The sequence below is a fragment of the Saccostrea echinata genome, unplaced genomic scaffold, assembly GCF_033153115.1.
Source record: "Saccostrea echinata isolate AGI-Se365-2 ecotype Australia unplaced genomic scaffold, CSIRO_AGI_Sech_v1 ptg000076l, whole genome shotgun sequence".
NCBI classification, from domain to species: Eukaryota; Metazoa; Mollusca; class Bivalvia; order Ostreida; family Ostreidae; genus Saccostrea; species Saccostrea echinata.
In genome coordinates, this window is record NW_026889825.1 from 1,630,979 (window position 1) to 1,647,109 (window position 16,131).

General features: G+C 31.3%; 1 protein-coding gene across 1 annotated transcript in view; it reads left to right on the plus strand.

Annotated features, from left to right (window-relative positions):
- Positions 1 to 4,438: 4,438 nt before the first annotated feature.
- Positions 4,439 to 16,131, plus strand: part of LOC133176562 (chitin synthase-like) — a 35,245-nt gene continuing 23,552 nt past the window's right edge. The window contains exon 1 of the mRNA XM_061311677.1: positions 4,439 to 4,589. Coding sequence (XP_061167661.1) covers positions 4,439 to 4,589 — 151 coding nt within the window. The remainder of the gene's footprint in view (positions 4,590 to 16,131) is intronic.

A 16,131-nucleotide genomic window follows, 5' to 3' on the forward strand; every position in this document is an offset into this window, starting at 1 on the left:
ATTCATGTAATTTCAATATTTGAAATTTGAAGATATATTCTTGAATAATTGACTGAAATTTATCTAAGTTTTATCACATAAAAATTTGATTATACTTCAGCTCTAGGTACATGTATATATAGTGGAATTATTGACTCAACATTTATCGTAGTTCTGTCACATAAAAAATCGATTAAACTTCGGCATAGATGATTTATCACATTAAAAAAATATTATACTATAAAACTTTAAAATGATTTAATTACAGTCAATCAATTTGCGCTATAGGAAAAGCAGTTTCAAATTATCAAATCGCGCGGTAGAAAAATTGCATGGTGAAAAATTGTCTTTGAAGATAAAAACTGTTTCTGATAAGCATATCTTCAAGGCGGAAGTTAAATCTTTATTTGAAAACATATTTGAGTTTTTTATGCCAATGCTAGGATTAATATTGAGAGGTCAAGAGCCATCATTACTCAATATCAGACCAACTTGGAGTGGTGTGTTTCATTCTTTCGCGTATTTTGGACTGCGACTAATTAATCTTGACTGTGTTTAAAAAATATGCTATACATTTCTAGGTCTGATAAAAAGAAAGATTTCTTTCGGAAATTTTCATACAACACATATTTAAATACATCACGCATATATAATTGGGCTTCTTTTTTTGCTAAACAACTTAAGCCTCAGATAGAACTAAATGAGACAGAAGTGTATTTTTCCTTCTGAGCCAAAGTTTGGGTTCAGAATCTGAACATAATAAAATCTAAAAAAATCCAGATTTTGTTCTTCATGGAAACAAACCAGTGCCGTGTGACTATGACAAGAACTCTTTTTACATAGATACAATTCAGGTATGAATCAAATAAAAAACAAGTTTCACTCGATGCTAAAACAGGGGTTTCCAGTAATTTCACCTATCTTTAAATTGTTATTACTTTTTGTTACTTATATGCAATTCTTTCGATAAAAAAAAAATTCACAAAAACGTTGTTTACAAACACGCTCGATTAAGAAATAATTACGCTTTGACGTCATTCTTTTGTTTTTTTAAATTGTCTAAAATTTCTCATGATCCAATAATACAAAGCAGTATTCGTGAAAGCATATTATCAAATTGATGTGAATTTTTCTATTGTTTTACTTAGGACCTTTTTTGGCCCTGTGAATTTCTGAAATATCAAAAATGCTCCGTTTTAGTTGAAAATACATTTCATTTCACTTGGGCCCTTGGTGACTGCATTATCTATTAAAATGACCTAATCCTCTTGCTAGTTCAAGTATTATGATTCCATGATTTTCGTCATTATCCTTAAATTGATAAAATCCTAAAAGTTTCTTCAAAAATGGCCAAAAATTTAAGTTTTTTTTTTTTTTTTTTTTTTTTTTTTTTTTACATTTTGTATAGACCCGAACCTTTGATCTAAAATGTTGAATTATATAATGAAAGTACTGCTTATAATCCATGTTTTATTTTTTGGATCGCGGGGTGGGTTCATATTTTAATCCTTTGCTGATGGTGCTCAAATACACCCAATTTCTTAAAAATTCATGAACTTTACAATTTTAAAAAGTCTGTTTTTCAATACCTGGACTCCAAAAGGAAACTTTTTTTTCTAATAAAAGAAATGAAAGTACTTAGTCTCTACTTAATATTGATGTTTGAAATGGGATAATGGGAATTGGTCAGTTATTTGGTATATGGACAGGGCCATTTTATGGAGTTTGAGAACCTAGCTCTTTTCTGTTGCTTAATTATCAACCTCTTCCAGATATTTATTTTCAGATTGTTTCGATCCGAACAGCTAGTCTAACAGTTTTTTTTTTTTTTTCAGATTTGGCATACATCCGTTACTTAAATAATCTATGCACTACTGGAACGAAATGTTATCAACGAAGTTCAGATATATTAATTTTAAATACAAAAATACATAAATATAATTAAAGAAATCACTAGTTTACTATACGCTTTCGACTGAAAAGACGACAAATGTTAAATCTATCTTTCAATTGACTGAACGTTACCGAGCTGAGTATGAAAATCTGCTTTTGGTGGTTAAATAAAACTAAAATACAAATCAAAATGGAATCACTGGGCCTATATTTGAAACAAAGTAAAGGGACTCGCCTTATTCGTTAAGGACGTGATGCAATCAACCTTTTTCCCCCAAAAGTCATGAAAATAACATCTTACGTCATGTTTATATAAGTAAAATGAATAGGTAACACCGAACAGATTTTTATTTTTCATTTAAAGTTTCACAATAATGTCCTGTAAAGTGATAAAAAGTTGTATAGATTTATAAGGGTGATTTTAGAAAAGTAAAATTTTGAGCATCATAGAAAAGTTACAATTTCTTGATATTTTAGAAATTTGATATTTGCATCATTTACAACCAAAATAGGTCCAAAATAATACATCAATCCAATCATCTATATATCTTTGTTCCTATCATCTGTCCTTAATTCATTTGTCAGTCATAAATGTACCCAATTTCATCATCTATTAATTGGCCTCTTTAAAGATAATACAATTTCATATACCCGATGTTATTTCGGCCAGGTAAAACCTAAATTTAAATTTGTTTTAAAATTGAGATTTCATGTTTATTGCTGAAAGAAAATATGACATATACAATTACATGGGTCATCTTTATGTATGGTCATAATTTACCTATAAATTGACAATATAAAGATTCAATTTTCACTGGTACATGTACATGTATAAGTGAACAGCAATGACCACATATTCTGATATACTTATGGGGTTAGTTTAACAGAACCAGACAAAAACTTATAATTAAGATCATGTTAATACCTTTAAAAAGGCTTTAAAAAGTGAGCAAATTTTCAAGTCATTGTTTTTTTAATAAAAGATTTTAACATACTTTCTGTCAAATTAGGACTCATTTTCAGAGTTTTTGGTTAAGATGTTCTCTTTAGAAAAGGCATAGCTGTTCAAAGAAAAGTTTAGTTTATTAAGGTAGACTTCAAGGCAACATTTTTAAAAAGGAAAAAAATTGTGCATGTAAGAACATCCTGCCCAGGGGGGTTAAAGAGGTAAAACGCACAACACGATACGAACAGGTTTTTCTGTTAAGTCATTTCAACTTTTATTGTTGAGCTATTTATATGAAAAAGTAATCGTCTAGAACCTTTCCAATTACATTGTTCATAAAAGAAAAATCCAGATTACTAGTATACTCTACCTGTAGGCCTTACCTATTGTTCTATTGATTGATCCTTAGTGATTCTAAAACATTTGATCACTTTAGATTCATTTGATTTTTAAAAAAGGGAAGATAAATTAAGGAAGCAATTGTTAGATCTTGGATGCATTGGACCAAGGTTTTATCTAGTGATTCTGAAATAGATGTACTCAGAGTCTAATGATAGAACACTTAGTCATGGAGTTACATGCACTAAAGAGTCTACTGTACTGAATATTTTCTTAAGTTTTTCATGGTACTTAAAGTACTTAAAATACAGAAGCAAAATTCACATGTGTATACTTTTCAGCAATATTTCGCTGTTGCCTAACTATAATTTTTTTAAAAAAATCTACTTACAATACTTCGTCAAATATTGTCAAATCTTGAAAAAACTATTCTATACCATATCAAAGATTTTGAGCCAATTTTCTTGCAACTGCATGCATTTTGAATGCACAAATTTTCGCATGCATTAGTTGTGGTCTGATATATAATTTGGTTTGGGGAAACATAACGTATAAAATGGGGGATAAGTTTCAATCTAGTCAAACTTTACAAAATTGTACTACTTTAGGTGTGACCGGTCGACAGGGGATGCTCACTTCTCCGTGGCACCTGATCCCACCTACTGTTTTTGGAGGTCCATGTGTGCTCTGCTCCCGATTTGTATTGTTTTAATGCACTTTGAGCTTGAATACTGTTCGTTATCTCCATATTTGATTCCAACTCTTCGCCTTGTTCCACCTTGTTTTATTTATCAAATCCACATTTATGAAGAAATACGAGGAAAATCACAGTCTATTATTTAAATGATGTTAGTTTTTCCTTTCCCTTTTCAATCTGTTAACTTTTGTTAGGAAAGAACTTCCTTAACAATGTGATCAATCCGGGGCATGCAGATAGTGTTCTGAAGTGCAATTATTTGTGAGACATTATGTAATATTGGGAACAACAAGCATTTTCGATGAAGAACCAAACGCGATTAATAATCCGAAATAAGAAAATGATAAGAAATTTTATTAAAATAAAGAACTCCCCGCTTCTTTATTTTAAAAAAAAAAAACAAGCATTCAAGATAACCTTTTAACACTTGCCATAAGAAGGTTCTGACGTAACATTAAAAATATTACCCTTGGAAGAGATATGGCTTCGTACACACCCCCAACTTCTGGAAAATTTATAGCATTTGGAATAGCAGTATAAATGTATCCTTACAATATGTCGATTCTGTAGAGATGCACAAAGACATGTACCTAGGAAGACATGTAGAGATGACCCATTGTTCAGATAGTTGTTATAGCTCGCCTGCTGGATCCCTCTCTTCTATTCCAGGGATAGCACCAAGAAGGCCTCTCGGATACAACAGTTCACAGAATTTCTTCAAATCATTCGCTCCAGGTAATGTTGCTGATTTTAGTGAGAGTAATGAGAGCACAATCTTCCTAACCTTACACGGTATCATTTTAACTTAAAGACACATGATACAAATACATGTAAAAAAAAAATGTATGCCTGGAGTGGTACAAATATTTTGGACCTATTTTGGTTGAAAATGATGCAGATATCAAAATTCTGAAATATTAAGAAATTTTAAACTATCATGTTCAAATTTCTATCTCTCTGCAGTCGTCCTTATAAATTTAGACATTTTTTTTAAAAATTACTATATAGGACATTATGGTGAAGTTTTAAATGAAAAATTAAAATCCGTGTGGATAAACATACTGTATTCATTTTACTTATATAAACATGACGAAAGTTATTTTTATCATTTGTCCTTAAATTCTTTTTGCTTCTTCAATAAGGCCACTTGCTACAAACAAACCTTTTCTTTTCAAAAATGTATGAAAATAAAGATAATAAATATATGTTTATATACGTAAAATGAATAAGTTTAGTAGGCACGAAAAGTTTTATTTTCTTTTTCAAAAACTTCTCAATTATGTCAAATAAAGTGATAAAAAAAATTCTATAGATATATAAGGACAATGACAAACTTTGAGAATTTCGAACATCATAGAAAATCTACAATTCTATATTCTATATTTAAGGAATTTGATATCTGCATAATTTAAAAGTGAAATTAGTCCTTAAATATACACCAATCCATGCATCCAATTTTTTGCTTGTAGCAAGTGTCTTTAAAGAACAGACATAGCTGCATCTTTGAAGTTAAACATACATACATGTGTAGTATTGTTTTACTTGATCTTTATCATTGAGTGTTTAAACTGATTTTTTACCCTTAATTAATTTATTTAAGCCATAACGTATTTCAACACTTTTATTTATAAGACATATTTATTGAAATCAAACGTATATTACAATTTCCATGGTTGAAAATTATTTTTTTTAATATACATGACACAATTTTTTTTTATATAAGTCTATAAAAAGATAACAAGAAAAATTAAATCGAATAAGTAAAATTGGGGTCACAAGTCCCAGTTTCTTCAACAATTATTGTTAAAGCTCAAAGAAATGAAGATAAGAAAACAAAAAGCAAAGAATTCGATGTTGATATTCTTTGTTGCGTTTTTGTAGGAAATATACAAACGGATATAATAGTTGTCGTAAGTTAAGTGCCAAAATAAGGTTTTACGACATACCTTTCTGCAGGTAAAATCTTGCTAAAATATGGTTCATATTGATTGACAATAGGGAAAAATTATAAATTTTACTTGATCCTTTTGTTTTTTACGTAATTTTCAGTTATGAAGTTTTCAATGTTGAAAGACTAATTTAAAAACATTAATAGTTTTAGAAGAAAGACTCAACAGGTATAATCTAGAGAAGCTTAAATAACAACTTTACAAGGATAGCAAGTTTATAACTACTTCAATCATTCTATCGTAGGAAAATTATATTTTTGTTAAAAGTTTAAGTCTTTTTCCCCCTTGGGCAATAAGTTCTTATTCAACCATTTTCAAATATTATAAGAAAAGGAAACTTTGTGCATATAATATGCAAATGGTGGAAATCAATATACACTAAGTATCATTAATTGAATATATCTATAAATAATATGCAGATGAAGGGTAGATCTTTACAGGTCAGTAGACTTTCTTTATATATATATATATATATATATATATATATATATATATATATATATATATATATATATATATATGGATGTCAAATCGGTCAATATTTGATAATCGGTTACTCGGACGATTTTCCGATCGAGTACCCGGGTACTCGAAAAAAATGTGTATACATGTAAAAGTTTGTTGGTTTTATTGAGACCTGTTTACCCCGTCGATGTTTTCTTCCGTTTAAAATGCATGTATATAAACATCGAGTCCAACGAAAACGACTTTGTGGTGCTTAAACAAACACACAATTATTGCAAAATTCATGCTTTACAGTTGTTTAGGAAGACATTTTGAACAACGTTTGTAATGATTAGACTAGTGAAAGAGTCTTGTCTCGTGATCGCGAGTCGTTTAAATATTATTTACATTTCCAAATGTTTTCTTTGTGATAACTCTGAAAGTTAAGTAGTTTAGTTCTTGATACTAGTATTTACAATTTCACCCGTCATGCATTAATTATCCCACGTTTCTAACTGCCGTTGATGTTCTGGCATACCCAAAAAAACTAGACAGTGTTTCTTTAAATATATGGGTTTTCCCCCGTGTATGCAAAATTTACTATGCACGGCTTGCTTTCAACATTTTAAAAAAAAAATCTTTGGTTATTTTTAAATATTTCTTCACTTTTGAATTGATAGCGGTATTTCTACGTATATCCGATTTCGCTACCGTATGCTAATTAAATAATCTAAGGATAATTAATAGATCATAATTAAACGATGTTCATTGAAAACATATAAATAAAGCCATGCATCCAAAAATTAGGGTCACAAGAGGTGCATGAGAACATGTGTACGGTGTGACTGGTTACAGTAATTACTGTATATGCATGTACACAGCGACAGGCGATAACGGGTATTAACTGGTGAAGGTGACGCTAATTACTGTACAGAAAAGGACAGTGCATATTTAAAAATCAATTTTTGATAAGTTTTTAATAAATATATGCACTTTGAAAATGAAAAAAATATTTATACATCCGAGAAACCGAGTACCGATTTTAATATTCGATGCTCGGACGTTCGAACGAGTACCCGGTTAACCGGGTACTCATTGATATTCCTTATATATATATATATATATATATATATATATATATATATATATATATATATATATATATATATATATATATATATGACAGAACGAGTAATTTTTTTTTGTGTGTGTGCAAAATTGTGAATTTCAGATATGTGTCAAAAGACCCATAACAATCGCAGTTAATTGCTCAAGTAATTGAAATAACTGTTGTTGAATTTGTTGGATACAGATTTTAAAATAATATATACAACAAATATTCCAATGAATTTTAAGTTAGATTTTAATGTTAAAAAATACGCCTTTCAAAATTTATCAATGAAGTGAAAAAGTAATTTTGGAAAAATTTGGAAGGCCTCTTAAATGAAAACTGGTAGAAATTATAAGAGAAAAGAAGAATATTATTATTCATCCTTTTGTAAATATCATTTGAAATTGGATTGTATATATGAAAAGTTAAACAAGGATGATTTCAACAAAACAGGTTTAACAAATAAGGACAATAAATAAATACTATTTAAATGTTGCAATATACATGTGAAGAGAACAGCATTATTCAAATTAATTTTAAATTCTTCAAGTTTGCGCATTCTTTACATACAAATTTTAAAAATATTTTTTTCTTCATCATTCCCACCTATGCATTTTGATAAAATACATGTAGCTTTATTTTACTATATTATTTAGTTTCCCAAAAGAACATTGTTGTAGAAAACTGGGGAAATATATCTCAAACTTAAGTTAGTATTACCAACATGGTTCGATGTCTATGTTCAGATTATTTCCCAATTAGATGTAAACGAAAAAAAATTCCATTCCTGTGAAACAAAAAAAAAAAAAAAAAAAAAAAAAAAAAAAAAAAAAAAAAAAACAAGAACAAACAAACAAACCAAAAAAAAAACAAAAAAACAAAAAACAAAAAACAAAAACAACAACAACAAAAAAAAAAAAAAAAAAAAAAAAAAAAAATCAGCAACAAACAAATAATCACAATAAATCTCCCCGTTCTGTTTTAGGTATATAATCAGTAAAGTATGTGGACTTCCTCTATTCACAGAATACCTAGACAGGTGTGCCAGGTGTATGACTAGCTCCTGCTATGATTATTACTTGACATTTCTTGTAAATAAAATCCATTTGACCTTCGAAATCCCTTCAAAGATATATAGGTACTGAATTGACCTTTACTTGCGTGGGTTTGGCAGAAGTTTTATTGAGATTTATAAATGGGTGTATTTGGAATAGACGCCAACAGTTTTTAAGAAAAAAAGTTGTGCTCTCTATGCTATATAGTGTTTTAAAACTTTTTTTTTCCATTCTGGACATTATTTATTGCTTCAAGGTGAATGTATCAAGAATCAAGTTCCTATTTGCATGATATAGTCATCTGTGAATGACGTCAAGTAAAATTTATAATTGTTTGCAATTTTCTGTCAATTGTGGGAGCAGTAATACAACAGATGAAATTTATTATTGTTTGCGATTTTTATGTGAATTGTGGCGGTAAATCAAACATTTTTTGTGATTATTTGCATTTTTTTTAAAAAAAATTAAAGCGTAAGTCATACATTTATTTATTAGCTAAAGGTATATGTGCCATGATCAAGTCCCCATTGGTATGGTAATATTTATGATTGTTTGCTACTTTCTACTTGTGGTGGGCGAAATTCTTTTAAAAAAATATTGCTTGCTACTTTCTACCCTTTGTAAGACAGTCCGACTAATTTATAAGGCATAGTTATGATTGTTTACTATTTTCTACAATTAGAAAGAGTAAATTTATACACTTTTATATACTTTCACAAATATTTAATCATCATGCATCATATTAACATATAAGTATGATGGTATTAGTTGAAATATGGATTCCTTTATTGACACAAAGTATGACTTCAACTATTTATTTAGACTAAAAAGAGCAAATGCTGCTCTCCTTGTTAGAAATTGAAGATGCCTAAAAAAAGATGAAACAGTAAAACCGTAATACACGTAGTTTGCGTAGTTTGTGATTGAATAAAATCTACATTAAAGACACTTTACATAGCTTGTTCTTTAAGTATTCATTAACCAAAAAAAAACCCACCTTGTAATATTGAAAAAAATCAAGCCTCTATCTGATTGCTCTCTCGAAAGTCGAGAGAGTAATTCAAAGTACCCATGCCTATTGAAATTAAACATTTATTCTCCCAAACTCCAGAAACCCTCTTTTTAACATCATTAATCACTCAACTTCTCATAATTTAATGTGGTTTCATTAATTGTCATAGGATCAACTTCCGTGGTTTTGACAAAAATATTTCTTAATGCTTGGATAGCTTCCTCATCGTAATCTCTTTAGTCGTTAATCAAGTAATTTCGTGGTCTATCTCAACTACTAAAACAACAATTATTGGTGTTCAAGGGGAAAAATGATGAAACCACATTGCTAGTATTTGGATGTTTTGTCGAATATAAACAATATTGATCGTTGATTGAATGTGTGTTGTTTTACGTCCCGTTCGAGAGTTTTTCACTCATAGAGAGACGTCACCATATACCGGTGAAGGGCTTCAAATTAAGACATTTACTCGGTATTCAGGGCCATTGAGCAGTGAGGGTTCTTTATCGTGCAACTGCCTACCGTGACATGGGGCCTCGGTTTTTAAGGTCTCATCCGAAAGACCGACCCGCAACTTTCACTGCGATGTACCGACGCTTGGCGAAGGAACAGTTACTACCCTTTTTTTTTTATCGACTTACGTCAGTCGTAATCATGATTCGAACACACGACCTCCTTCCGATCATGGAGGGAGCGCTCTACCGACTGAGCTACCGTGACGATATTGTAAACGATATTGAAAGTATCCTGTTCCAATCTGCCGGTATCCAACTGAAATTTCTTAAGTTTTATCTCTGCAACTAATATTTTAAAAACATTTTTATTTTCTTACGTTTAATCTCTGCAACAACCAAATGATGTTAAAAGACATTTTTTTTATTTTCTTAAGTTTAAGCTCTGCAACTATGTAATGAAAAATAATCAAAGTCATGAAACATTTGATAGAGTTTTTTTAAGTTGGTTCTGTGAAGTGAAAGTCTTACAAAGAAATTCGTATCTTTCCAATCACTGAACTTTTTCCAGTTTCATTTGAAATTCAATAAATTCTTGTATAAAAAATAAAGACAATGCTAAATGTAGATGTCATCCGTTTTTCAACAAAGCCTGTAGCAACACACGCTTTACTGTTATCAAGTGAAACACGGAAATATGCCTACAGAAATAAAAACAACTTGAAGGTATTCCAACTTATGATTTAAAAACTGGATCTTTACAAAATAGATGTCAAAGTTTCGGTTTTATTCAGAGATAGGTGACAATACCTTGTTCGAGACATTCCTAGCTTACTTCAGATCTCCTAGAAATAAATAATTCTGTTTTAATTTTTCAACTGAACGTTTTAGCTCTTGAACATGCCAAATTAAATCTAATTTTGACAAAACTTTCAATAAGTTGTGCAAAAGTTCTTTATTGGTAACTTTTCTGTTTTCCCAATTGACTTTGTAAAAAAAAAAAAAGAAAAGAAAAAAGAAAACAACAAACCGTCAAGTGACGGCTCCAAAAACGACTGATGAATTGTAGACTGGACTGGAAAAAAGACAAACATTTAATCAAGACATAGTGGACAGTTGATGATTTATTGACCGCTTTTAAGTATTATCTTACAGAGTATTTTATCTGAAAACGACCATATTAATGGTGAAGTTGTATGAGCATTAGCTTATCAGATTTCAGCACTTGTTCCGTGCTTAAAAAGAGGCTTAAAAATTCTCACATATATCTTCTTTTAGTGGTCGCCAGCATGGCGCAGTGGTTAGAGCGTCTGCTCTAGAGTTGCGAAGTAAGGAGTTGATCCTTACGTCGCGGGTTCGAATCCCACTGTGGGACGTGGAGAACGGTCCTTCGGATGAGACCGTATAAACCGAGGTCCCGTGTCGCAGTAGGTGCTGGCACGAAAAGATCCCTCACTGCTCAATGGCCGTAAGTGCCGAGCTGAGTATAGGACAAAATTTGCAGCTCTCCACCGGCAAGTGGTGGCGTCTCCATATGAGTGAAAAATTCTCGAGAGGGACGTTAAACAAAATACAATCAATCAATCAATCTTATAGTGTCTTACTATTTATACTTACATGTATGTGTCAAATATTAATTTCAAAGAATTTATATATAAATAAGAAAGATACAGTCATTTTAGTATTAATCAATCGAAATTCAGCTCAGGTGCATGCACGTCCTTGCAATAAGATATTTTACTGCCATAATGGAGGAACGAATATGCTTATCTAATAGTATGCTCTAAATGTCTTGTTTTGTTTCAAGCTAAGAAACTTAAAGCCATATTTATTTCAAAAGCCTGCTCATACATTTATCATGTTTATCGTAGGGAATGGTTGTATAAAGTGTTGAAAAGTCGTACGTTTTCATGTTATTGATTTTGGAAAACAAATGTGATTTCAAATTTCCTAAAAGTACCTTGGAGTTTTTAAGTATCCACATCTGATTAACGACACCTTCAAATATGTTTCTGTACAGTACTCCTGAAGTTTCTCCCTCACTGCTGTTAATATTTTTGTGAGGAGTAAAGAAAGTGGCTTGGTAGAGCAATTACTAGAACCCGCTGTGTATTTTTGTTTGTAAGGATTGTTATGTAGTTTTTGAATCCAGTATAGGTATATGAATTCAAATTCAATTTGGTTGTTGGGTTTATTAAAATATTTAAAACTGACTTGACTTTGAAGGATTTCCTCCTGAGAATGGGAGCTATGGGTTTAAGTTGGATTACCACTTGTATCCTCAAATCCAAATTCCTCTAAATACAATTTAGATAGTCTAATTCTTCTTTTTGACTTCTGATTTCTCGAAGACAGAAGGATAGATGGTTTTCATATTGCACCTCAATTGTTTAACGCAAGATTTCAACATCCATCTTATACTTTTAATTCATTCGGACAATGTGTCACGGTCTTCTTTATATTTGACCTATCGTCTGGCATAATCTCCGAAAGAATTCATGGTACTAATAAAACTCTGACGCCACTTGAAAGATGGGGGTTCACTATAAAGAAGAACATGAACACGAAGGAGGATTATGTTTCAGATGTTCGATATCTAGGCACTTTTAACTTTTTTAGTGATTAAAAAGTTTGATAGCACAAGTCGATTAATATTTGTAAGAAATACAAAGTGTGGACTTCAACAAGACTGGTCCTTTTGTGGCAAATTTTAGGTTTAAGGACCAGCCTTCTCTTCCATAAAACGTGGCAATTGAAAAGCTTGTGATTAGTAAGAACCCAGCCTGTAGTATGGTGTTGAAGAATCCAAGTTCGAACTTTCTTTGGCCTTTACAAGTGGTCTATTTCCTGTAAACCAACTATTAATCATCTTTTATTCGCGAATTGTCAGTTTGAAATCAATCCGCGACAATTAATTTTCGCGACTGAGGAAAAATTCTCTACAAATACAAAGCAAAATAAATGGTTCGCGGCGATAACTATTCGCGACTTAAAGTAGGTTGCGAAACTCGCGAATATATCTCCCAAGCGAATAAAAGTTGGTTTGCAGTAAATCTTTTACAGGGATAGAACAAAGTTTGGTGCGGATGTGATGAGATGGAGAATTAATTGTTTATTTACATAAGGTAATAGTGAATCAAAAGAGACATTGTGTATGTATGTAGTAAGAATATTGAAAGACCGATGTCCATGCTTTCGCTTAAGTCTATGTATATTGTTAAAAATCAAGTCTCATCACATTCACATTGCTACACTGTGGACTTGAAAGAACGCTATCGTCATTGTCATTGCAAACATTGAAAAATCAGTGCCTGGTTTCCTAATCCAATATTCTTCTCGTTACCTACGGAAAGTTGTTCTTAACGATGGGCTATTAGTTTGATGGTATTTTTTTTTCTAGAACAACAACTTTCATAAAAAAAATAGAATGATAAGATAAATTGAAATGCTTGTATAGAAGCTGCTAGCCCTCGTTGTTAATTTGAAATCTATGTCCCGATATTTTCCTATTAAGTGAACCCTTGGTTTCAGCCCACAGAGGGTACACATGAAATATTGATTATGTAAGTTATATATGTTTTATTCCTAAATGTTTAAAATCTTTATTAAATAGAAACGTGTCTTTTGGTTTCATGTTGAGAGCGTTTTAAATCCAAACGTCGAAACGTTTTGATTCAGTGGAAAAACCTTACCCTGTGCCTGCCTAACTTACAAGTTTGTTTATTTCGATCCTTTTGAACGCGTTATGATTTATCCCCTTGAAACAGTGTACTTTCATTTCATAAAGAAAATAAAGAAAGTTAAAAAAAACCAACATGTAACCCATAAATGTTATGTATCGAACTGAAGTTAATTAATGTTCTAAAATGATATGAACACTTGCAACTGGATAACAGAATAGTCCGTGCACTTGCACGCAAAATGGTTACATGTTTGCCCGATGGAATTATTTGTGATAAATAATGATATCTCAGCAGATAACGAAAACTCTTTAAAGGAAAAATGAGCATCATTTCTACTACTTGGATATATATAAATATTTTAAACATACATGCAAGTCATCTGAAAACACAACAGGTGACCTTCCAAGATAATCATACTGCAATCACTTACATTGTACATGATGCGGTTATTTTGCTGACTACTGTTCTTTCTTTTGATTTGCTTTCATTGTCTCTTCAATCATGAGTTAAGTCCAGCGATGATCTAGAATAATTGATTGTGCGCCTAACATCGAGCACTAGTTAGTGTAAATCATAATGGTTAAGTATAAGAAATTGAAACATGGCACATAATTTAGAGGTTCATTTTTGAGATAAATAAACTCTATGTTCCTGATTGATGACGATCTAAGTGTGGCGGTACTATGGCGTTTAATTTTTAACTGGTTTTACGGAATTTAACTGTGGCGGGGCCACCACTATAAACGGCCCATGGAGGCCATGATTGGAATGGAATCAAACCCACCCTACCTTTACCTCAGTACATAAAACATAATGAATACCTCTTTTGTGATCTTTACCTTTTACATTTTCTAGGGGCCAGTGTGCGTTCGGTAAGTTTTTTTCTTATGCTTAAGGGGTTAAGTCCATTCATGATTGTTTTCTATGGTAGAAAAATAATGCAGTTATAAACTTTAATGAAAGAATTTCGTTCTCGTGGTTTTCATTACTTCAAGTTTATCTCAAAAGATAAAAAACGGTAGGGTGATAAAGCAGGTATGAAGTATGAACAGACACAAATACCTGTCATCGGATTGTATTTCATGTCCTTTTTTTTTTATCAGTATTCAATTGTAGGAACCTAACTATTTTTTGACCAACATATGCATACCAAAAAGGGGACAAATATTTGATCACGAAAAATTTGAAGTGCTGTGACTTTGCTTTTCGTCTATTTGTGGGAGGCAGTCAATGGAGAAAATTCTATAGCTTGCATTAATTACACAAGTCTGGACATATTTGTATTATCGAAAGTGTAATACATCAACATTATATGCTGACATATCTTCCAAAACTAGTCTGTTTTAAATATCTTGAAAGTGAATACTTCTAGATAAAAGTTATTGATTTCACTAAAAGTAGACCAAAGAGTTCCTGTATCCCACCTGAGTGAAATACCAAACTATTTCATAAATTATATTTGATATTTATTGACAATTATTTTTTATGTGCAGAATAAGTATCTTAGTAGCCTTCGGAATTTGTCGGTATTTAATAAATTAATATATTTTTCAAAATTTAGTAATTTACCGCAAAAAGGGTTAATGGAACGTTTCATGACCTTTCGCGATGGCTTATGATTGATTGTCTGTTGTTTAACGTCCCATTCGAGAATTTTTCACTCATATAGAGACGTCTCCGTATGCCCGAAGGACTTCAAATATAGACCCGGCATCCAGGGCCACTGAGCAGCGAGGGTTCTTTGATGTGCATGCAGACGGTTACCATGACATGGAAACTTGGATTTTAATGCCTCGTCCAGCAGACCCGTGACTTTCACTTCCAATTTGAGGCGCTTGGCATAGGAACAGTCACTAGCTATGTTTACGTAATAGGTTTGAAGCGGCGCGGCGAACTAGAATCGAACCGGGGCCTCGATCACGAAGTGAACATCCTACCACTAGACTACCGTGACCGATGGAATGGCTTATATGAATAATGTTTCCGTAAAATTGATAAACTGTCCATATTTGCTGAAGTAATTTGGTTCAATTACTTCCTCGCAAAATCTTTGAAAAGCTTTTGAAAATCCACTCTCTATATACTCTCTATGTAGTAATGTCTTTCTTTTAATAAAAATCTTTTTGTGTGAATATAGAAATACTTATAGTAATATCATGACCTTTGAAAATGACATCTTGTTTTTTTTTTTCATATAAGGATTCCTATACATACAAGAAATGTTATTGGAAATGTGATTTGTATGATATCGCTTCCAGTAAGTGATGACATTTTAAATTTACAGATAAAATTGAGTCGTAAATATCACCTATCAATTTGATTAAAATTTGAAGATCCTTCTTGGGAAATATTAAAAAAAAATACCCGGTTTTTAATACATGTAGTATCTTTTTTTCGAATTATTGATAAAATATAATATAACATACATTCTGTGTATTAACATATTTTTCCTGCAATATGAGAATTTACAAACTTGCGCTTAGAATTTGTCGCTTTTCAATAAAATAAATAGGAACAACGTCCAATTGCAACCTATACAAATAAATGACATGAGGTCTAGTACACTGTTGT